Source organism: Perognathus longimembris, chromosome 8 (assembly GCF_023159225.1).
Source record: "Perognathus longimembris pacificus isolate PPM17 chromosome 8, ASM2315922v1, whole genome shotgun sequence".
Taxonomy (NCBI): domain Eukaryota; kingdom Metazoa; phylum Chordata; class Mammalia; order Rodentia; family Heteromyidae; genus Perognathus; species Perognathus longimembris.
In genome coordinates this window covers 46,624,392-46,649,364 of record NC_063168.1, presented here as the reverse complement: position 1 = coordinate 46,649,364, position 24,973 = coordinate 46,624,392, and the positions used below count along the sequence as shown (strand labels likewise).

Below are 24,973 nucleotides of genomic sequence, written 5' to 3'. Positions count from 1 at the left end.
AATGACCAGAAACCCAGAAGTAAAGCTGTGGCTCAAAGTGGAAGACCATTATTCTTGAGCACAAAAGCTCAAGGACAGTGTCTAGATCCTGAGTTCAAGCTCCACAACTGACTCCTCACCAAACATATATACGTACGTATGTGTGTGTGTATGTGTATATGTGTGTGTGTATACATACTACTTACTCTTTTTTTCTTTACTAATTACTCTTATTATTGCTAAGATAGAAGTTTTGGGCTTGTTTGTGGTACTGAAGACTGAATTTAATGCCTCAAGCATGCTAGGCAAATGCTTTGTCACTGACTTATCTGATGTATACCCTTGGCCTTGTTACTATTTCAAACTACCAAAGCATAGAAATAAGATATAAATAACTATAAATAAGGACAAACAATTTTATCTCCCTGTGCTGCAGCTGGAAAGATTCTGAACCATGGGATTTTGAAGTCCCGTGGCTGACTGAGTATGCCCTCTAGTTGAGATGCTGCCACATCCTGGTTTTCCAGACAACATCATCTCCTGAGCTTCTGCTCCAGCATTCTGGGACAAGCTCTGGTCATTTAGCATAGATCTGGCCTAGCTCTTTTCTCTTCACACCTATACTCACTTTCTCCAGCCCAAACTTTCTCATATAACCACTTAGTCAACATAGCCAGTAGGATGGCTCCAACGTACCTCACACTTAGCTTTTTGCAGACTGAACTGCTGGTCTGCCCTTTTCCTCACTATAAAATCTGGATCTCTCTGGCACACAGTAGTTTCTCAGCAAATATTCACCAAATAAAGCAACTGAGGCTATCTGTGTTGTGTGAACTCCCCCAAATTGTATCCTTTCTAGTGAAGTCTCAGCCTGCCTTGTCTTCTTTAGTCCAGACAGTCTCATCCCCCTCCTCTTTTGCTCAAGGTTAACACTCTATCACTTGAGCCACAGCACTACTTCTGTTTTTTTCTGTTTATATGGTACTGAGGAATTAAACCCAGGGACTTTATGAATGCTAGGCAAGCACTCTACCACTAAGCCACATTCCCAGCCCTCTCTTCCTCCTGTTCCTCTTCCTCCTCCTCCTGCTCCTGCTCCTCCTCCTCCTCTGTCAGCCCATATGTGCATGGGCCTCCACCCTTTCCCATTGACTCATATCCATATGCATATGTAGGTATATTTGCACACACACACATACATAACACACGCACATGCGCACACATACATTTCTGACCAGCTGCAATGCACCACACAGTCTGAAAGCTAATACCCTTCATGGCCAAATTAAACAAATACAAATGTGAGATGTCTTTTTTAAAAGAATAATAAAATCTGTTTTCTGTCCTCTCAGAGGTCAGTTCATTTTCAGCTCCTTGGCCTTTCAGGAGCCCTCTGATATCCTCCACGTAGCTTGGATGACCCCCCTGTTTGTAGGAAGACGTGCTTTCCCTACATCTCCCTCAACTTGTATAGAGTTACATTTGTGTATTCTCAGCTCTTTATCTGGATGACCTGCAAGGGTTGACCATCCTCTTAGCTTGTGGTTCCTTGTGTAGCTGGACATGAAAGATGGATGTTAACTAGTGTTTGCAGCTTCTTGTCCTGACAAAGGAGCTTGAAGGATGGTTTTCTGGCTTTCCTGTCTGGGAATACTGGGTCCTGCATTAGATTTTGCAGACCACTTCCAATGAAGCTCAAGTCACGCCCCCCAAAAGGGTTACTTCTGGCCCTTTTGCCTGCATGGCCCTTTCTGTGACGACAGAGTGTTGGCTGGACGGAGAATTGCACTTCACTGGGCCCAAAAAAGGCAAGTCCAGCGACTCTTGCCTTCTAAGGATAATGAAGATATCCTTTTTGTCATCTACTATAGATTTCACCAGCCTCAGGACTCTGGTAATGTGTCCAGCTGTCCCTCCAGACAACCAGGCCCCTCTCTGAGTACATGACTTGTGTCTTCTCCCTCAGTATCCTCAAAGCCTAATACAAAACCAGACTCCAAGTAGAAGCTAGGATATACAATAGATTTATTAAGTAGTAGGACCAGATAGACAGGGGATATGTTAGTTCTTATAATCATGCCACCCACTAGGCCTCATCATTAAAAAGGATTAAATAAAAGTTGTGCCTATTATTTCATTTCAATGTCCATTGAACACTGAGTACCAGGCACTTTGCAGGCCTCTAGGGACCAAGCTGTGAACATGAAGACGTAGTCTCTGTTCTCATGGAGTTCATGTGAGGGAAACCAGTAATACTGCAGGAAATAAGCAGAATAATTGCAAATTGTGAACAGTTCTCTAAAGGAAGTGACCAAGGTGCTGTGGCTGAGAATAAAGCAAGGGTTGGGAGGAGTTGGGCTACTTTAGAAAGAGATAAGCTGAGGGAACTTCTAGGAGAAGAGGAATCCTGGCAAAGACCTCAGTGGCACATGGTCTGTTCTCCAGAAAGAGGGAATGGCAATGTGCCACAGGTTCCAAGGCAGGAACGAACTTAGTGAGCTTGAGGAACTGTCAGAGCCCCATGTGGTTGGATAACAAAGGAAAGTGGCACCTAATGAGGAAAGGGGGGCAATTCTGCAACCAGAGTAGGGAGTTGAATTTCATGTTGTCATGGAAGCTTCTGGAAGTGTAACAGAACACCATCGTTTCATAGGGCCTTTTCCTGATTATAATAAGAACAGGCTGGTTGGTGCAATGGGTCAGATTTAATGGTCTCTGATTATTTTCGTGTAGTAGTCTTCAATAATATGCTTAAATAGCTTTGCATGTTTTCTTATAGCTGCCTGGAGCCATGATCTTAGAATCTTGCTCTTTACCTACTTATTACTGCATCCATTTGACCTTGAACATATTGAGATGCAGCTGAATCCCAGCTACTCAGGAAGCTGAGATCTGAAGGCCACAATTCAAAGCTAGCTGGGCAGGAAAGTTCACAAGACTTATCTCCAATTAACTAGCAAAAAAGCTGGAAGTGGAAATGTGGATGAGGTAGTGGAGCACCAGCCCTGAGCAAACAAGCTAAGCAAGGGTACAAGGCCCCAAATTCAAGCCTCAGTACCAAGGGGGAAAAAGTACTAGATGCTAGGGTACATCAGACACCGTGGAAGTTCCAAGGTCCTTCACAGAGTAGTCATTGTGAAAGGCGGACCCAGAGTAGGGCCAGATATAGGACCTCAGAGCAGAACACAGCAGCCAACCCAAGGCCAGCTGGAGGAGGAGGTTAGAGGGCCAGGTTGGATTCCATATACTTTACCACTTTTGGAACTGGAGTCCTGGGATGCCAGTGAAGAATGCAAAAGGGCTCTGTCTGATTTACATTTTGTATTAAAGTGTTTTCTGACAAAAAATGTGCTCCAGAGTGGAAAGGGAAATGCTTGGTATGCAGCAATCAGGATTACAAGTTTAAGATTCCAGGATCCAGCTGCCTGTGCTTTCCAGGATCATAAACTGGAAGGATCCTTAGGGATCTAGCCGTCTCATATTATATTTGAGGAGAGTAATCCTCAGGGAAGTCATTTATGTAAGATCACTTTCGTCCTGAGCTCTAGTCTGTACATTATACCCTAAATCACTTTTTGAGAAAAAGGTTAATGGACAAGTTAGAGAATAGAAAACTAGGCCTGCTCATCATGGTGAACATGGTGAAGCCTGTGTGCTGGAGACACAAATCAGTGTCCATTTCCACCAGCAGGAATCAGGATGTTATCTGGAAATGTACTTTCCTTATTCTAGATTTTTAAAAAGCAATTGGATAATCATGCAATCAGATAAATTAATTTGCAGTGACTCTGAGTCTTCACTTAATGCCCAGGTACAGCCCTAGGTTATGCATCTTGGCTATGGGACAGTATTTGATACCTCAGGTTTCTAGCTATCTGTAGAGTGTTAGGCAGAAAGTCTGCTCTCTCCTGATAGAGGCCATCTATAGGATGAAATAGAAGTCTAGCTTATCAATTCAGTCTTATAAGTGTGCTACCATGAGTCAGAGATAGCCACCATCCCAGTGATGGCAATCGTGCTTTCTGTCTCACCAAAGGGTCGCATGTGGGCAGAAAAACTTTTTCCTCCTCAGGCCACATAGCAAAGTGGTTAAGAACATGAATGTAGTTAAGAGCACCTCTGTGTCTTAGGTCAGTTGAATAACCTTCAAACCCATTTTCCTCCATGTAAGGATAGTGGATAATAGCAGTTCTTCCAGCAGGGCATTATGGAGAGGCTAAAGTGGAAGGATTGCTTTAGCCTAGGAATTTGAGGTTAGCCTAGACAGTATATTGAGATCCTGTCTCAGGAAATATAAGAATAATAATAATAGTAATAGTCCTAAGATTCATAGACTAAGTGTGCTATTTGATAAAATAATGAATGTAAGACTTCCTACTAAGCTTGACATACAAAAGTACTTGGGGGAATTTTTTTAAAGGTACTTGTTATTTTTCTTCTAAATAGTTAGATTTTCCTATGAAAGGATTTGGAGGAAAAAAAAATTTCCCTACAGACTAGCCTGAAATGAACTATGCCTATTGATTCAGTTATCAGTAGTACTACCTAGAGAATTTTTTTTAATTCATTTTTCTTGGGCCTCAGAATAAGTTATGCTTTTCTTTTTGAAGGAGGAGCAAACAATCTCATTTACCTTTCCAGTGGCTTATGGTGGTCTTTGAGAGCCTTAGCATTCCTGAGGATGATGTGAGTTCTCTCATGCAGGGAATGCTGGGAGGGAAGTGCTAGCCAGCCACAAGCATCTGCCACATTGTTAGGAGAAAAAAAGATATTTTTTACTCTATTGTGAAATATGAGAATACTGATAAGATTTGACATTAGTGTTTCTATTCCCATCTAATTAACTATAAACATTCACAAGTCTTTGTTATTGGTCCAGAAATAAGCAGAGTTTCTTCACCATGCCCCTCAAGGGCCCACTCTCTTATGATTCTTGGCATCCCTGAAATCATTTTTCCTGATCTCTTATCTTCAAGTAAATGGAGGGACTTGCCGTCATCTGCATGGCATTCAGGTCTGAGCATTGTGGAACTAATGTCCCAGGGAGCTGGGACATTAAAATGCATGTCCTGGGTGGCAACATAGTTTACCAATCTCTTTTTCTTCTCCTCCATCTTCTCCTCTTCTTCTTCCTCCTCCTTCATCTGCTCCTCTCCTGCTCTGCCTTCATCTGCTCCTCTCCTGCTCTGCCTTCTCTTCCTCCCCCCTTTCCTCCTCCTCTTCTTTTAGTAATCTTTAAGTAGTTGTACAAAGGGATTCCAATTCAACAAATGCATCTTTTTCAAGCAAAGAGTTGGCTGGCTCACTGGTTAAATACTTTGCAGTTTATAGAAGGAACATTTTTTGGCTCTTATTCTTGGGGAATCTACCATCAGTTTTTTTTTTAAATTTTTAATTGTTATTATAAAGGTGATAGACAGAAAGGTTATAGTTATATAAATTAGGCAACAAACACATTTCTTTTTGGACAGTGTCACTTCTTTTATCTCTCTCTGTTTTTTCCTCCTGTCTCCATCCACACATTGTGTAGTTCATTTTCAACATAGTCTAGTTAGTACCACTACTGCATTTTGGAAAGTAGTTTTTCAAATGGGATAGATTCTATTCAGATGACTGAGATGCACTGTGAAATGTGAGGAAAATAGCCATTCCTCAAACATCTGAAGTTCAGGTTCCAGTCCATATCATTAGCTTTGGCTTAGTCATGACTCCTGCCCTAGAGATCTCTATGTTATAGCACATGGTGGCCACTCCCAAGATAAAGATGCCACGCTGGAGAGATTTAAGCTACTTGGTGTCATTTCCCAATAGATGAGCTAAGGAAATCCTGTGATTTTTTTCCCCCCACTGAGGTAGGCTGAAGGTGTGTGTGTGTGTGTGTGTGTGTGTGTGTGTGTGTGTGTGTGTGTGTGTGTTTGCACATCTACTCTACCTTGGTGGGTTAAACTAAATAAGAGGTAATAAGTATTTTCTGAAGAGTTGTTGGGGATTCAGTAAGTTGCCCTGGCAAGGGTTGTTTATTTTAGAAAATGACTGTTAGAGATCACTGGAAATGGCAGATTTGAGGGTAACACACACACACACACACACACACACACCACACACACACACACACACACACACACACACACACACACACACACACCACACGTACACATATATATATATGCCCTGCACTATGTATATATGCCCATGCACTGTATATATGCCAATGCTATGTATCTATGTGTGTGTATGTATATATATATATATATATATATATATATATATATGGCCATGCATATGAAGCAATGCACTGCTCTAGATCTTTCACACAGTTTGCATCCTTCAGTCATGGTAGTCAAATCTCTACTTAACAGATAGGAATCTGAGCTGCCCACATCTTTTGGGCCAACTCCTTCTTATCTAGCTAAGGACATCAGATTCTGGAATTCAGATTCTGCATTGACTCTGAACTCACTTCCCACCCTGGACATCAGCGGGAGGGAGGTCCAGCTGCGGCACATGAAGCTGTACTTTGGGAGCCAATCTCAGAAGCCTAAATATTTTTCAAGTCATTCTACACATGTTTACTAGTAGTCTCAATTGTTGGTTTCTTTCAGAAGCATACTGCTGGGATGTAGCTCAGTGGTAGAGCACATACTTAACATGAAAAAGGCCCTGTGGTCCATCCTCAAAGAAAGGGAAAGAAGGGAAGGAGGGAGAAAGGGAGAGAGGGAGTGAGAGGGGTAGAGAGAGGGAAAGGAACAAACTTTTTTTTGAAATTTAACTTTTGTCTCTTCTCCAATACACCCCCACCACCACCCCAATACAGAGAGCTTCCTGTAGCAATTCACCAGTATTATGCCATTCTCTCTGTACTTCACAAGCTCATTTTCACCGGTTTTTGTTTTTACTTTCAGACCTTCTCTTTCCTTCCCCTCTCCAAGAAAGTTGCAAGTATAGTTAGTTTTAGAAGACCAGTTTTCTTTGTTTATCTCTTGAAATCAACTCTTAGATTTTATTGTATTGCTCATCAAGTCTTTTTTTGTTTTTGTTTTTTTTTTAGAATGGTTAAAAGTACATTGTTTAGGGAATTTCCTTTCTTGACGTCTTTGGTTTTCTGGAAGAAGTCTGTACTCCTGCCCCAGGGGAGCCTTGGTTATGCCATCCTGCTTCTAAATCAATCTGTCCCTGTCGGGCCTGTGACCTCTTGCCCTCTGTGGTTGCCTTCTCACCACAGAGACTTCTTTTCCCAGCTCAAAGGAATTTGGATACATGGACCAAGTGAAGATTTCTAACTCATGCATCTTATGTTATATCTAAAAGGTGGTCACTCAGAGTCACATGGTCAGTGACTTAGGAACCGTGCAATCTTTCAGCCTGTTTTCTCATTTTAAAAGATGGGTTGATGATGTCAAATGTTAGTGAGGTGAGAGTGGTCAGAATTCCTGTCTCCCTGGAAGAAAATGGCAGAGGACACACCAGGCAAAGCTCATTCGATTCTTTTAGCCAGAGCCTTGCTCCCAATCCCCTATTTGCCTTAATGATCTGAGGTAGGTAATCTTGGAGCCATGATCACTGCTTTAGAGTGGTAGTGGTTCATTAAATATCTTGTCAAGGATAGTTGGCATTGTCTGGAGATGGTGCTAATGACATCTATCCCATGGTACTAAGAGTGCGCAATGTGCAGGACAGCCTCATGACAAAGAAGTATCTGGCTCTAGATGTCAGTCTGGCCTCAGAGTGCTGAGGCTGAAACAGCCTGTACTGGATGAAACCCAGAGGGCCTGTTCCCATCCTCTTGCCCACAGCCTGTATCCATTGTGTTGTACTGGCAGCTGGGAGAGGAAGTGTGATTTCTGGGAATTTTTTTCCAGTCTTCTGACTAGTGGGAAGTATAGTAAGGCAGCTTTGCATCCAGGTGGGGAGGGTCTTGATGAAGTTCTTCTGCCTGAGCAAGTGATGCTGGAAGTGGCCCTCCTGAAAACCAAAGTCTACCCAAAGATGTTTATCACCAATATTATTTAGCATTGTTCTTGAGATATTAGTCAATGCAATCAGACAAGAGAAGAAAACGAAAAATACAAAAATTAAGAGAATTTACTATATTGGTAGAACAAACAAATGTGATAAACAAGCATCAGTGTAGAATATATATCTCCAGCCAGTCAGAAACTGTAATGTAGGGAATTACCTCATTCGCAAAAAGGATTTTAAAAAAGAGAATAGTAGCTAAGTGGATTCTGGTACAACTAACATATAATAAACACCAAACAACAGTGCCTTAAATAGATATAAGGTTCTTTCTCTCTTTTTTTTTTCTTGTTCTTTTTTCTGTTTGTTTGTTCAGGAGTGCCAGTTCTGGGACTTGAACTCAGGGCCCAGGTGCTGTCTATGAGTTTTATTTTGTTTTGTTTTGTTTTTTGCTTAAGGCTAGCACTCTACCACTTGAGCCATACCTCTACTTCTGGCTTATTGGTGATTAATTAGAAATGACAGTCTCACAGATTTTCCTGCCAGGTTGACTTCAAACGATCCTCAGATCGCAGCCTCCTGTAGATAGGATTACAGGCATGAGCCACCACCACCAAGCGATCAGGTTCTTTCTTAATGTGAAAGTCAGCCGACCATGCCTTGGATTTGGTCCTTGCCTTAATGATGCACGGTGGCTACTAGGATCCAGCCATTCAGGATATGGGAGAGAAGAAGGAAAGAGAAAGGAAAAGAAAGCTCTTTCTTTTAAAGAAATGTCTCTACATATGATGGACTGCACCTTAATCACATAATCAGACCAAGCCCTAAGGGAGATTTTTAATTCCACTTTATAGCTATGTGGCTTAAAAAGAAAAATATCAACATTTTCTTCCTGAGGAAGGAAGAGGGGCTACATATTAGGAATATTGGCAATCTGCCATAAAAAGCAACAAGAAATGTGAATGTGAACGATCTATATGAGATAATTATTAAAATGCTCCAAAAAACACAGAGAATACTTAACAAATGGAAAGACAAATAGCATTATAGGATAGGAAGACTCACCATCATAAAAATATCAATTCTCTCTGAGTTAATTTATAACTTTGAGCATGTTCCCAATAAAAACAGTACCAGGAACTTTTTTTAACTAGACATACAATTCTAAAGTTCATATGGAAAAATAAACAAGAATAGTCAAGAAATTCTGAAAAAGGGACCAGCTCTGCCAGTGTTAAACATACTATAAATTTACAATAATTTAAAATTGTTGTCTAGAGCACTATTATAGAATAAAGGTACATAAAAAATTCTAAATGCATCTGGAGATTTATTTCAAGTTTTTATTTCTTTTGTCATTGTTGTTTAACTGGTATCAGGAATCAAACCCAGGACCTCATGAATGCTAGGCAAGGACTCTTCCGCTAAGCCACATTCCCAGGCCCTTAATTCAAGTTTTTTTTTGTTTTTGTTTTTTGTTTTGGCCAGTCCTGGCCCTTGGACTCAGGGCCTGAGCACTGTCCCTGGCTTCTTCCCGCTCAAGGCTAGCACTCTGCCACTTGAGCCACAGCGCCGCTTCTGGACGTTTTCTGTGTATGTGGTGCTGGGGAATCGAACCTAGGGCCTCGTGTATCCGAGGCAGGCACTCTTGCCACTAGGCTATATCCCCAGCCCTTAATTCAAGTTTTTAATAAAAGTGATATTTCAGTTAGTGAAGGGAAAATGACCTACTTAATATGTGATATTATTTCTCTGTATTTGGAAATAAGTAGAGTATATACATTCTACCTATTATCATAGTAGATTTCAGATGAAGTAAAGACTTATGCTAATAAAATTAAATCAAAAGCACTAGAAAAAAATATTGGAAGAATGCTTTTATAACTTCAAAATGTGTAAAAACCTTACAAATTAAGACAAAAAATCCCAAACCAGAAATTTAAACATCAGTTCATTTACATAAAACTAAATAATATCAGTAAAACCATCACAAAATCATGTCAAAAGACAGTTAACTGAGGGGCTGGGAATGTGGTTTAGTGGTAGAGTGCTTGCCTAGCATGCATGAAGCCCTCAGTTCCATTCCTCAACACCACATAAAGAGAAAAAGCCAGAAGTGGCACAGTGGCTCCAGTGGTAGAGTGCTAGTTAGCCTTGAACAAAAAGAAGCCAAGGACAGTGCTCAGGCCCTGAGTTCAAGCACCAGGACTGGCAAAATAAAAAAGACAATTAACTGAGAAAAGTATTTTTCTTTTTGTAATGCACACAGTTTAGAAAGAACTCCTAAAAAAAAATCAATAAGAAACAGCCAGGCATCAATAGCTCATCCTTAATAAGCTGAGATCAGATCACTGTTTGAAGCCAACTCTGGTAGTAAAATTTGCAAGGCTCCATCACCAATTAACCAGCCAAAGCTGAGCTTCAGGCATAGCTCAGGTAGTAGACACTAGCCATGTGCAGACAAGGTAAGCAAGCACTCAAGACCCAGAGTTCAACCATGGTACCAGCATATACAAAAACTCAATAAGCAACAAACAGTATGAGAGAAAAACAACAGGCAATTCACAAAGAAATACATATCCCTTTTAAGCATATGAAAATACTCAAACTAAGAGAGAAATTTAAAAATAGTCTGAGATACTGTTTTGGGGTTTTCTGTGTGTGCTGGTCCTGGGGCTTAACCTCAGGACCTGGGCACTGTCCCTGAGCTTCTTTAACTCAAAGCTAGTGCTCTACCTCTTGAGCCACAGCAGCACTTCTGGCCTTTTTTGAGTAATTTATTATAGATAAGAGCCTCATGGACTTTCCTGCCCAGGCTGGCTTTGAACCACAATCCTCAGACCTCAGCTTCCTAAGTAGCTAGGGTTACAGATGTGAGCCATCAGTGCCTAGCTTGCGATACTGTTTTTAATCTAACACACTGCCAAAACTTGATAATATATCACATTGGCAAGAATGTAGAGAAAGACAAGTGATGGTTGGTTGTGCCTAATCCCAGCTACCCAGAGACTCTATCTTATCAGAAAAAGCTGAGCGTGGTGGCTACAGAAGGAGGCATAAATAGGAGGATCTCACTGCAGGCTGACTAGGGAGAGAAAGAGACCCTAACAAACATGAGCTAAGCAAAAAATAAGGGCTAGAGTTGTGCCACTAGAGTGGTTGCCTACCAAGTATAAGGCCCTGACTACAAATCCCATTACTGCTAAAAAAAAAAAAAAAAAAAAAAAAGGTAAGGTTCTAAAGAGTGCCCATTTCGTTAAAAGTGAGGAAGCGAACACATATTTATGCTTTCTTATTTACATTTAAAGTATGACTGAGGGGATACACTGTAATGAAATGAAAATAATTGAGGAGAAAGCTGACTTATCAAGGCACTAGATGCAGAAGAGAATGCTTACTATCTGTCCTTGCATGCTTTGAGGGTTTTTGTTTTTAAATACATGAGTATGTGACTTATTAAAAAAGAAAGCCTTGGGCTGGGGATATAGCCTAGTGGCAAGAGTGCCTGCCTCGGATACACGAGGCCCTAGGTTCGATTCCCCAGCACCACATATACAGAAAACGGCCAGAAGCGGCGCTGTGGCTCAAGTGGCGGAGTGCTAGCCTTGAGCGGGAAGAAGCCAGGGACAGTGCTCAGGCCCGGAGTCCAAGGCCCAGGACTGGCCAAAAAAAAAAAAAAGAAAGCCTTAACAAAATTATTAATAGTTACATGGAATAAGTAAAGGTTAGTCACATTGGCTCATCTATTTTTAATTTATATATATATAATATATAAATATATTTTATGTATTTATTTTTTATTTATATTTTTTATTTATACCTTCCATTAAAAAGTAACCCCACTCATTACAAACTGTCCCAGGCCTCCAGAATGCTATTGTATTTGAGGACTAAGTAGACAGGGTTTGATATCTAGGTAGTCGCCACTCTGTAAAGCTGTCAGTCAGCAGGTTTGCTCTGTGCCTAGGATGCGTGCCTGCCTGTGACCTAGGCACTTGGGAGTTCTCTGGAGGAAAAGCCCCCCACCCCATCCTGCCCTGAAATTGGACCTCAGAGTAAGCAAGGCTATGCTACTGCTGTAGTACCAACTCTTCTCTCCAGAGAGGCCTCTAGTGAAGAGGTAGCCCTAAAGCCTTGCAGATGGGCTAAATCTGGTACATGCCTGTAATCCCAGATATGTAGGAGGCAAAGGTAGAAGAATCATGGTCTAAGGCCACACAAAAAGCAGGGGACCTTATCTGAAAAACAAACTAAAAGCAAAGGGACTAGGATGTGGCTCAAGTGGTAGAATGCAAGACACCAAGTTCAATCCCTATTAGCACAAAGGGGAAAACAAAACAAAAACCAGGTGTACAGGTATACAGGTATGAGGTATGACAAATAGGAAGTCAGTATCAAGCATCGTGGGATAGCCATGCTGATGAGAAGGGCAGGAAATACTAAGGGAACCACTTCACATGGCTTCCACTGTGCCATGGCTCATCATAGAGGAAGACCTCCTCTCCCCATCTCCTCACAAGCCTGGCCTGGCTTTCCTGTGCCTTCACTCTGCTGATGCCCCATTCATGAATTGTTCCCACTGTGAGCCTGGAGCCACACAAGTACATCCCACAGGGATAAGCACATCCCTTGTTAAGGAGCCTGAGGAATAAAGGTCTAGTAACCATCTTCCTGGCTCCCTGCTATATTTTGAGCCACACTTAATTTTCTGTCACAAGGGGAAGGATCACAGATTTGGATTCCTTATAGGAATATAGAGTCTTCAAGAAATTGAGATAGCAGAGGGGAATTCTGAGGATGTGATCAGAAGCCAGATTCAGGCTTTCATGGCAGGAGGTGGAAAAGAAGTGTGTTGGCTAGGGACCTCCCTGGGCCACAGTTGGGGACAGCTCCCTGCACCTGGCCCACATGTCCTATAGGCTCAGCCGGTGCTCACACTGGAATGGTGGCTTCTTCTTGAGGGAGAAACAAACACAGGAAACAAAGGGATGGACAGTGTACATCTTAGTTTACTTAGGGGTGGGAGAGGAGCAGCAAAGGGAACATTTAGAAGTCCACCATCTCTGGACTATCTCTGCTGTGTGGGAAGCCCAGGAAGAGATTGGGGTCAGATTCTTCCAGTTGGCAGTCTACAGCCACAGAAGGGCCAGATTCAGGATGACATGGAATCTCTGGACTCTATTCCATTTATACAAAAATTAGAGCAAGTTTTTCCTATGGTTTGACAAAGCCTTAGGGTATTGTTTTTGTTTATTTGATTTTATCAAGTTAATGATGTTGGCGGGCATGTTAAGGCTAGAAGGCACAATAGGGTAGTTCAGGGTTGACACACCAGCTTTGGGAGCAGCAGATCCCCTATCACCTTGAAGAAATCAGTTACCTTCTTCCTAATTCTGCTCCCTTCTGCAAGGATAGTATCACAGCAGTGCTCACCCTCCCTAACTCAGGGCCTCCCTAATTCAGAGCACGAATGTGGTGCTTGCTCAATCACGAGGCGCTCTCATGAATTCAGTCACATAAAGAAGCATTGTTCTCATTAGTTCTATGATTGCCACTGCCATTAGGGTCTTTGTGCATTCTGTGTAAACCTTGTAAAAACAGCTCTGGATATTAGAGCAGGAAGGGACATGGGATTCAGCTGAGCCCAGATGGCCAATCTCCCAGTGTTGGAACACCTGCAGGTGGGCATCCAGAATACCTAAGTCCTTCCAACTTAGTCTTCCTGGAGACAGCAAATGGAGCAATATCTCAGGCATCTGACTTGCCCACCATCAATCCTGTTAGTCTTTCCCGTTCGCCTACAAAATGAGTGTGTCATCCTCATTTGACATTCAGCCCAGCAGAATAACTACACCAGGGCCATGCCACAAGTAATGCTCAAATCCCAGCCCAGTGTACACCCCTAAATCCCCCTCCTCCAACAAGAGCTGGACCTTGACCATACACAGTGCCAGGACAGGGGCCAGGAAGCCTAGCTCTGATGGCTCAGCTTCATTGTATTCCCTGTTCTTTCTGCAGTTCACAGCATTTGCTTGGAGCAGCACATTTTATACACTTTCTTCTTTCTCAAGGAGTCCAAGCCATAAGCGGAAATGGGGTCAAGGATGTGAGGCAAGGAGGCCTAAAAGCACTTCCTGCTCCACCTCCTCTTGGGCCTAGGTCCCTGGCAATGGCTTGAGCTCAAGTCCAGATGACAGCAGCCTCACGACCTTTCTGATCTCTGCATGCAGAGCGATAGGCCTTCTTTGCACAATCCCTTACTCAAAAGTGGCTGCTGAGGAAGGCCCAAGGTGGCACCTCCATCCAGAAAGTCTGGAATCTTCTACAAGGCCAAGCTTGAGGTTTCTAGGTTTGGGTAGTGGGGAAAATCTTACCCAGACCCTAGGTTTTGCATATGATTTCACACAGAATCTCCAAGTGTAAAATAGGCTACAAAGAAGCCATATTGGTTTAAGGGCAGCATACCCTGTGGCTATCACTTTCTACACAGAGCCATCTGGGCTCCTTAGGTCCAGGTTATTTCAACCAGCATGCCTTCCTTCAGTCTCCACTTAACCTGCTGCTCCCAGAAGCTGATCTTGCACACACATTAGAGCCCTTGCAGGCACCATTCCCATTGATCACAGCATAGATATCAAACCCCTCTTCTTAGTATTCCAGGGTCTTTGAGATTGCTTCTAGCACACCTGTCTTGCCTCCTTGCTCTCTGATTTCCTTATCACCTTTTTGCATCCACCTCTCCTCTGTCCAATCATCAGCCTCCAATTCAAGCCTGGTCCACATTGCTGACACCAACTGGCCACCAGCTCTCTAACACTCTGCAGCCCGTATAGTTGATGCCTTGAGTAGTAGCTCCTGATTCTTGGGTGGTTTCTCTGATTTATTGCCAATGTCATGGGTCAGCCTGGTTGCCTTAGCTGATTAGAGGATAAGGATGAAAGATCAGTTTCCCTTTTTTCTCCTAGCAGAGCCTAAATAACATGAATGTCAATGTATAACGAGACTTCCATAGGTAGCTACTATGGTGGCTACTATTAAACTCAATATTGTTGTTTTTATATATTTTTTATGGAATCCAGGGATGTAGTCATGCTAAGCAAGTACTCTGTCACCAAGCTACATTCCTGCTTAAACTCAGCAGTGTTGGTATATTCCTTCCTCTTGCTGAAAATATGGTAATGCCACTAGGGGCTGACCAACTGGGACTGAGCCCCTAAACTGAAGTTGGTTTGGGGTAGGCCAAACCTCCTCCAGGACTTATTTCTCTGGAGGTTTCCCTAGATTATGTGTTTCTCTGCAGCTCATAGATCATGTCAGGATGAATGAGATTAACCTTGTGCTCTTGGCCTGTCTTGCAGGGATTTGAAACTGGACAACATCCTTCTAGATGCAGAAGGTCACTGCAAACTAGCTGATTTTGGAATGTGCAAGGAAGGGATTCTAAATGGTGTGACCACTACCACCTTCTGTGGGACTCCTGACTACATAGCCCCTGAGGTAAGACCCTTGTGCAAAGAGCTAGATCTTCTTAGGGCCAGGGCTGAGGCAGAGGTCCAACACCAACAAAACTGAGAGAAATTTACTAATGCCAGTGTTTGCACTTCTTCTTCATCAGAATAAAGATACACCATTCAAAAAGTCAGCAAGTAGTTTCCTCAGCTATAATTTGCCTGCAGCAGAACCAGGAAATATTTGCCATTTCCATTGTGATGGCAGTTCCACATCGTGGGTACCAAGGATAAAACAAGAAATGGACAGAGCAGAGATGTTCATTGTGAGCCTCACCAACAGCTTGCCTTGCATTACAGTTGTTTGGATGTTTTGCCTAACAAATAAGAAGCCCTTGGGTTCAGTCACTAGTCATACACACACACACACACACACACACACACACACACACACACACCTACACCTACATATACACATATATACTCATAATACCTTGATTCTGAGACACAGATGGGAAGGAAGTATCAATCCTGTTAAGCATTGCCCATCATGATGAGTTATTAGCACACTGGAACTTCATGTCCTTTTTAAAAGCATTGTTTAGACACCTTCTAGACACAAAGAAATGTGGGATAAAAAAATTGACTGAACTGGATGCTGATGGCTCACACCTGTAATCTTAGCTACTCAGGAGGCTGAGAGCTGAAGATTGTGGTTCAAAGCCAGGCAGGGTAGGAAAGAATGTGAGATTCTTATCATCAATTATCCAAGAAGCTGAAAGTAAAGATGTGATTCGAGTGGTAGAAAGCCAGCCTTAAGTGAAAAAAGCTAAGGGACAGTGCTCAGGCCCAGAGTTCAAGCCCCAGTACCATCACCAGAAAAAGTAAATAAAAGAATTGACTAAGACACTGAAATGAATATGAGGACTTTTCCACTTGGGCCTGCTTTTCTCATCTTCTTCCTTCATTCTTTATCATGAGAATGCTCAGTTCCAGAGTCAAGGGGTCAGCAACCAGTATAGTAGTTGGGAACCCCACCCAAGAAAAACATTCACTTTACAATGAGCACAACGCCCACTCAGCTTCCACACAAAGCAAGCCACTGGCAAGACTGCTGTCTGCTCATAACAAGAGCCAGTCCCCTTTCCTTTCCACTCTGTCCTTTGAGCACTGTGCAGAATCCCCACAACACCAGATACGACAAAAAACTTTGATCTTAATGCAGGAAGGTGGACAGCTGAGAGAGAAAGGTATTGCCAGTTTATCAAGGCTAATGGGAAGACAAAACGGAGTTGTACCTCTGAAACACTTAACGACAGTGCTCCATCCATTCTGAGCTCCAAGAACTGGCTCCCCTTATTATCTTGTTCATTGGCTTATGTAATAGGGAAGGAAAAACAACCTTGAGAATAGAGACTTTGAGTCCCAACTTAACCAAAATGCCCTGATATGCCCTTGATGAAGTCAGAAAAAAAAGCCTAGGTTCCTCATCTTTCCGATGGGAATTACAAGGCCTGCCCTACCCATCTCAGAAGGCTGTTTTGACAGCCTAATGGGATTTAAGCTTGGGACTATTTCTGAAAATATAAGCCTCTATTCAAACAGGAGAGACTAGCCCTGAAACCAGAGCCACCTTCTAAGGCACCATCTCTGTCAAAGGCTTCTCTTCCTGCCCTGGAGGAGCCCTCTGGCATACCTCTCCTTTCTCCATGCTTCCCAGGAGAGGGCCAATAGCCCTGGGAAACTTGTGGCATCATCTTGGGCTCCTTTCTCCCATCCCAGCTCTGGCCCACCCACTCAGTGTAGGGGCTGGCTGCTACATCAGGTACCCCGCCCCAAGTATGTAAAGCCTTGCCCTTGTCACTAGCTCCATTTTGAGGAGGCTAATTGGGCCACAGATAATTAGGGCCAATCAAAAAATGAATTTCACAGAAGATGCCACCCAAGAAGGCTCCAAAGGGACCTGGGGAGGGAAGATATGGCCACTGTGCAGTTTCCATGGCACCATCTGTACTGAGCACACACAAGCCACACCCCAGAGGCACAGGCCTTGACTATACCACATCTCTGAGGCTAGAGGAGGGCCACCTTGTACTTAGAACCCTTTGAGCACAGTAGTTAGCAGAGTACACTGATTAAAGTACACCCAGTGGTGCATATGAAATGTGAGCTATTCTCTTGAGAGATAGATGGGCAGTCACAGCAGTGGGCACTGAAGAATCCTAGAATCTTTACTTTCTGGTGCCTTAGATATGCCCAGAGGAGAGAGTTGGCCATGGAAAAGTAATAATTAAAAACCTCAGTAGTATATGGGAAGTGCCTGTGAACCTAAGAATAAGAAGGGTCTTAGGATGTCAGAGCATAGGAGAAAGAACTAGAGAAATCAGGAAAAGGATGGGAATGGCTTCTTTTCTGTCCTTCCAAAGAGTACAGGATACAAGTAAATTTGACGTCAGCACCCTTCATGGGAGATGGAGATGTGTTCACCTGTCCATGCAGGCAGTGAGCATTTAAAAAATATGGCCCCAGGAAGTGGCACTGTGGCTCACGTGGTAGAGTGCTAGCCTTGACCTGAAGAGCTCAGGGGCAGCACCCAGGCCCATAGTTCAAGCCACACAACTGGCAAAAAAAAAAAAAAAAAAAAAAAAATGGCTCCAGCAGGGTACCAGTGGCTCACACTTGGAATTCTACAAACTCAAGAGGCTGAGATCTGAGGATCTCAGTTCAAAGCCAGTCCAGGAAGGAAAGTCCATAAGACTCTTATGTCCAGTTAACCATCAGAAAACTAGAAGTGGGTCTCTTTAGGTCATAAGCATTGTAGACTAGGAAGATTTTTTAAAAATGATGACACCAAGGGGGGATGGGTTGGGGGGAGGGAAGGAGGGAGAAAAATGAGGAAGGGAGTAACAAGTATGACAAGACGTGTGTATGTATTCACTACCTTAAGTATGTAACTGTAACTCCTCTGGACATCATATTTACAATAAATAAAAGCTAGAAGTGGAGCTATGGCTCAAGTAGTTAAATGCCAGCCCTGAGTGAAAAAGCTAAGGAATAGTTCCTGAGTTCAAGGCACAGTACTGGCACAAATGCTAAATAATAATAATAATAATAATAATAATAATAATGTGGCTTCAAATGAAAGTCAGAGATTTCCTATGATGCTCAAAGAAATAGACATTTTCCCTTACCAGAAACTATGGGCTTATGGGAGATAGCAGCCTTCCAAATCAAAATGTCTCCCAAATTTGGTTCTTTCTTAATATGCTGGTTTAGGCCATTCCCTTGGATAACATAGCTCTGTTATCTGGAAATGGAGGAGTTTGTGGTGGGTGTATCAGTGGGGTGAGGGCCTTCAGTGGTCCCTGACATTGCCTATTTCCTGAACAGATACTACAGGAGTTGGAGTATGGCCCCTCTGTGGATTGGTGGGCCCTCGGTGTGCTGATGTATGAGATGATGGCTGGACAGCCCCCCTTCGAGGCCGACAATGAGGACGACCTATTTGAGTCCATCCTCCATGATGATGTGCTCTACCCTGTCTGGCTCAGCAAGGAAGCCGTCAGCATCTTGAAAGCCGTGAGTCATGGTCCCTCTCACCCGTTGTTCTGCTCCCTGGGACTCCTGGCTTATATAGACCCATCTGTGCACTCTCATTCACATGCACCCCCCCCACACACACACACATACACCCCCACACACATATGCTTTTCTCTATTTCTCTCCCCACCTCTCTCACCACTATGTGAGAGTTCGGGGCTACTCCATGGTGGAGAGGGGGTACTCAGGCAGGGTTTAGAGGCTGCTACTGAGAATACACCTAAGAATGATTGTCCTTATGGGAAAAGAACAGTGTGTATGTGTCTCCTGAGATGGCACACTGTGCTCATGTCCTTCAACATCTCAGAGGTGGCAGATCCAACCCAAGTCAAGTCTTTACCTCCACTCCTTACATTTGGAGCATGATCTTTCTTCCTTCTCTGCCACCTGCGATGTGTCTTAGACCTGCGATGCAGGTCTAAGAAGGGGAAAAGAGGAGGAGAGCAAGGGGAGGGCAACATTTTCAGTTTTGCTGCCTTTCTCCATCCTCCCACCTGTAGCACCTAACTCTTACCTGCTGACACATCTGTATGAGTCTGTTGCCTCACTATCTCTGCATGCCATGCCTTATGCCCTATTAAGAATTAGCCACCTCTTTCCTTTTCTCTCTTACTTTCTCTTGCTCTCTTTCTCTCTTTCCTTTTATTCTCTTTTATCTCTTTCTCTTTTTCTCTTCTTCCTTCCCCTCTGTCTCCCCATGCCTCCATTTTGTGTGGGCTGGCAGTTTGCTCTCCCCCCAAACTCATTTATGCACCATGTGGTGGGTTTCCTTTCTGGGGAACCTTACATCTGGTGCCATGAAAAGGCCAGAATGTAAAGTCCACCCCTGGGAGGGCTCCATGCAGATGTCCCCACCTGTTTAAGTCTGTGCCCAGTACCTGGGTTACCTAGGTAACTGGTTCACCTGGAGGCAGTTGCCTCCCCCTTCTCTGAGGTCATATCCAATCCACCTGGCCACTCCTCCCACCTTTCCTATATAACCAGCTCAACACGAGTCCCCGCTCTCTTTCCTTTTCTCTTTTACTCTCTCTTGCTCTTTTTCTCTCTTTCCTTTTCTCTCTTTCTCTTTTCCTCTTCTTCCTTCCCCTCTGTTTCCTCATGCCTCCATGTTGGATGGGCTGGCAGTTTGCTCTCCCCCCAATAAAATCCTTTCTACCTTATTGTACAAGAAATGTACCCACTGCCTTACATATGAAACTGTAATCCCTCTGTACATCACTTTAACAATAAATAAGTATTTTTTAAAAAAAGAATTAGCCACAATTGCATAATTGCAGGCTGAGGTTAAGAAAGATCCCCATCTTCACTGTAATACCCATTGTCGTATAAAGACTCTGCCTTGTGCTCCACCTTCCTCTTTTGCCTAGATACTTCTCTTCCAGGTCTTGGCCTCAGTGTTGTTTCCTCAGGAAACTTGCCCCAGAGAGAAGTTCCACATATAGGCTCACAGTTTGCTGTACTTCTCTATGTCATTGTAATCTCTATTCATCCAGTCTTTTGGGGCTCCCTGGGTGCCTTTCCAGCCTCTATTACTCCCTCCACATGCTCCATGAGGCAGGGGGCATGTCTCTTGCACCCTCAGAACTGAGAGTGACACATCTGTAGGAATGAGGGAGGTTTTACTGGGCAGGTGAGAAGCACTTGCCCCCAACAGTGCTCAGCGATGACTCTGGGCACTGACTTCTCCCAAGTACCTTCTGTGTTCCCTTTCAGGAAGGTGGACAGGAAGGAGACATCACCCAGCAAAAATCTAGCTTAAGGGACTAGATTATCCAACGTTTCACGTGAAATTCCTTTTGTTTTTTCCAGATGAGGTGACTCATTCTTGTAATCCTAGCTACTAGGGAAGCAAAGATTACGAGGATGATATTTTCAGGTTAGCCTGGGCAAAACGTTCTCAAGGCCTCCTATCTCAACCAGTAAAATCTCAGCAGAGTGTGGCATGCCTGTCATCCTAGCTACATGGGAAGTATGAGCCATGGGCCATGCTGGTCAGGACATCAGCATGAGTTTTTGTTCAAAAAATGATTGGAATTGTGGCTGAAGTGGTAATGTGCCTGCTGCCTAGCAGAGGTGAGTCCCCAAGTTCAAACTCCAGTAATTTTCTTGCCACCAAGTAAAAAAGTTCTTGGGTTTTTTGTTTTTTGTTTTTTTTACATGTGAAGGTGGCATCTATTTCATGATTAGCTTGTTCCCATGGAGAAGATTGTCCCATGATCTTCTAAAAAGCAAAAAGTTGAAAATGGGACTCAGTAAATTGTGTCTGTCTTCTTCGTCCCATCTGTCCAGTTCTTGTGCTCTTTACTCCATAGGTAGGTCTTTCTTTAGATCTTTATGTGTCCTGCAGTTACAGCTACTGATTCTTACATCTTTAAACAAATATGAGGTGGCTCTACATATATGTCAGTTTCTTCTCAGTGGGGGAACCTAGCCTTTCATTTAGTGGTATATCTCAGCACATGTCCACTTGCTCTGCCTGTGCTGGAGCTTTGGGTCTGCAGCATGGAGCAGCTGCTGGATGTGTGGCCCACAGAGCAGGGTACTCTCCTGGGTTGATTGCCTGGGACATAGGACTCTTCTCCTGCTCCACTTCCCAGAGCTGTAACAGCCTCAGGTCAGCAGAAAGGCTGAAGAAGAACCCTCAGCACCACAGGACACTGTGCCTTTACACACAAACACACACGCACACACACGCACACGCAACGTCTGAAGAATAGAGTTTGACACCATGTGGGTTTGGAGGTAGTTTCTCTTGGCATATTCAGGGTACTGAATAAGTATAACAGTTTATAATACACAGGACAGTCCCCCCTGACAAAGAGGTATCCAGTCCAAAGTTTCAGCAATGAGGTTTAATAACTTTGACCTAGATAGATTCAGAAGTTAGAGGTCGCTCTAGACTAATGCTTAGTGTCTTTCAGAAGAGCCTCTGGCTCTGGGGAAATGTCTAGACATGTTCACACTAGCCCATGTTAGCCCGATCTTTCCCCTCCCAGAAGAGGAAGGCATGAAAAGCTATGGAAGTCTACTTCTTCACATTGTCACTTGATTTAGAGCCAGACTAGGTTATCTTTAATACTAGCCTCAGAGCTGATCTCTGGGGGCTGCTACCAATGTGAAGGTGGCACTGAACTCTATTGAAGGACATTTGCATCATAGATTTATATGGTGCACAACCTCTACAACAGTCAGTTGCCAAATCACCCTGCCTTTCTTCTTTGCATAGTGTCCTGAGGCCTTGTCTTTAGCCTTCTGTTCTGTCATTATGGCCTACCAAGTGCACCGTAGAAAGCAGACACTGAGCCAGATGCTGGCCAGATGGGACTGATTTCTACATTCTGAGCCCACCAAGAGAATGAGACATTTAGATAAATTATTTTAGATGTCAAACAAACATGGGGCCCAAGGCACCAAGTCTGGGGAAGCTCCATAGGGGAGACAGCTTCTTTTGGGGGCGGGGGGGGGGGGAGCGGGGGGTGATTAAACTCAGGGCCAGGGAGACAGCCTTTAGCTTTTTGACTCAAAGCTGGTGCTCTACCACTTGAACCACACCTCTGCTTCCAGCTTTTTGCTGGTTAATTGTAGATGAGTGTCATGTACTTTTTTGTCCTGGCTGGCTTTGAAAACCAAGATCCTCAGATCTCAGCCTCCCGAGGAGCTAGGATTATAGGCATAAGCCTCTGCCTCCCAGTGTTGTGCCAAGTTGCAAGACCACCCCCAAGAAGACCACCGAGATTCAGACACTCCGAAATGCAAAAGCAAGGCAAGGCTTTATTTAACGAGCTGCCAACTCGGGCCTCGTCCTACCCACCGACACAGCGGAGGTTAGGAGGAAGCCCCGAGCTGTGATTACACAGGGCTTATAAAGGCAAAGAACAAGGTTACAACAATCAGCTGTGCAAGCAAGATTAGAACACAGGTACAAATCTAATTGGCTCAGGGTTCGATTCTAAAATGGGGTTCACGTGGTGGGGCCTGACTTCAAAGTCTGGCACCTCATTTCCCCCTTTTTCTTTTTGGTACCTTGGGAGCCAATCATGGCTCCATTCTGTCCATTTCAATGGCTTGCATGTCTAGGGGATGATATAGAGGTAAGGCATGGGCCAGTAGGGCCCAATGTAGTAACCAAAGGGCCTGTCACCATTTCGTACAAGAATAGTCTCTGTACTTCTGTTTTGCATGCCTCTAGTTTATCCTGCCTCATCTTCCCCAAAACAACTCTGGTCCCTTGGTTTTAAAGGGGGGCTGATGGGTGAAGATCATCCATCTTCTGTAACTTCTTCAGGCTGACTCAGGGGCGTAGACCTTACCTAGCCAGGAACCTATAACCTTAGTCTCAGTCTTGAGACGAAGGCAAAGCGGCTGAGTTGGGTGCTTGGAGACCTCCCATGTTCCATCACGGTAGTTGTCATCCAGTGCAAAGGGGTCAGCTGGCCTGGCGTGGAAGCAATGAACCCAAGTGGCGATGCCGTCTAGGGTCCCTTCCACCGTGGTTCTTAGGATTTCAGTCCCCTGGTCTGAATAAATGGGGGTGGGGGGTAGGGACAGAAGCAGAATTATATACATTATTTCAAAAGGAGTAAAGCCAAGCTGATAGGGAGAATTTCTTACTCTAAGCAGAGCAAAAGGAAGGAGTGACACCCAGTCTGCGCCAGTCTCTAAGGCCAGTTTAGTTAAGGTCTCTTTTAGAGTCCGATTCATTCTTTACCTGTCCTGAACTCTGGGGTCTATAAGCACAATGCAATTTCCAATCTGTCCCCAGTGCTATCCTCTCATTTGACAAACTTACCCTTACTAACCATTATCACAGATGACTGGCAAATTCCTGCCCAGTAGACAGACATGGGCATTGGAAAGGCATGCTTATGAACTATTCTTCTAGGACTTCCCGGCTTTAACTTTTGAAAGGCCAACAGTAGTGACTCTAGGATCTGACACCATCTCTGCCATCCAAGCAGCGGCTTACTGCCTCTGGATGCTCCATCACTTTTGTCCCAGGAGGAGTGACTTTCGACTTGGACTCAGGGCCTGAGTGCTGTCCCTCAGCTCTCCAGCTCAAGACTAGCACCATACCACTTTTGAGCTCCACACCACTCCGTTCCCAGCACTCTGCTGGCTGATTAGAGACAAGTCTCTTACAGGGACCTTTCTTTGCCCGGGCTGGCTTCGAACCGCAGATTCAGATCAGTGAGTCTTATAAGGGGCCACTTTACTCCAATTATAAGCAACAAGGTGGTCCACACAGAAGTAGTTTTTAAGCATGCTCTCTTACCTGGAACTTATTAAGGGTCAGTATTAGATCTTGACAAACTTGTAGGAATCACCTGTGCTTCTCTGTGGGCCTGCTGGAAACTGTTACAAAAAAACCTACAAAGAAGCTGGAATGGCAATTAAACATTTTGGTAGCCATAATTCTCCTTTTCTCACTTTGCAATAATTATTTAGGACAATTTTACTTCCAAATTGCTTCCAAAAGGCTACAAAAACAAAACAATTAATACAAAAGGAGGAAAACACACAGGCCTAAGAAAAGCTACGAGTTGGAGATCTCCCAAGCTGGCCCACAACCTCCTACAAGGGTGCAGAAGGAATGGACCCGAGTTGGCCCACAACCTCCTGTAAGAAGGAGTGGACCCGAGTTGGCCCACAACCTCCTGCCAGATAAGCAGAAGGAGCAGACCCAAGTACAAGGTGGGCGGGTTGAGTCTCGTTTAGGAGGCCCTCCAGCCCAAAACCAAACTGACTCACGCCCTACAAGCAAAAGCAAAACAGACAAATTACAGGACAAGACAAATGAACAGTGCTGTTTTCTTACCTTCGGAGTCTGGGATCTCGGGGTCTCTGGGGCTATCCCGGACAAAACCCCAAATGTTGTGCCAAGTTGCAAGACCACCCCCAAGAAGACCACCGAGATTCAGACACTCCGAAATGCAAAAGCAAGGCAAGGCTTTATTTAACGAGCTGCCAACTTGGGCCTCGTCCTACCCACC

The 24,973-nt window shown here is 43.9% G+C and overlaps 1 protein-coding gene across 1 annotated transcript in view; it reads left to right on the top strand.

The window, feature by feature from the left end:
- Positions 1-24,973, top strand: part of Prkce (protein kinase C epsilon) — a 506,658-nt gene that overhangs the window by 454,921 nt on the left and 26,764 nt on the right. The window contains exons 12-13 of the mRNA XM_048352997.1: positions 15,294-15,432; positions 18,774-18,962. Coding sequence (XP_048208954.1) covers positions 15,294-15,432; positions 18,774-18,962 — 328 coding nt within the window. The remainder of the gene's footprint in view (positions 1-15,293; positions 15,433-18,773; positions 18,963-24,973) is intronic.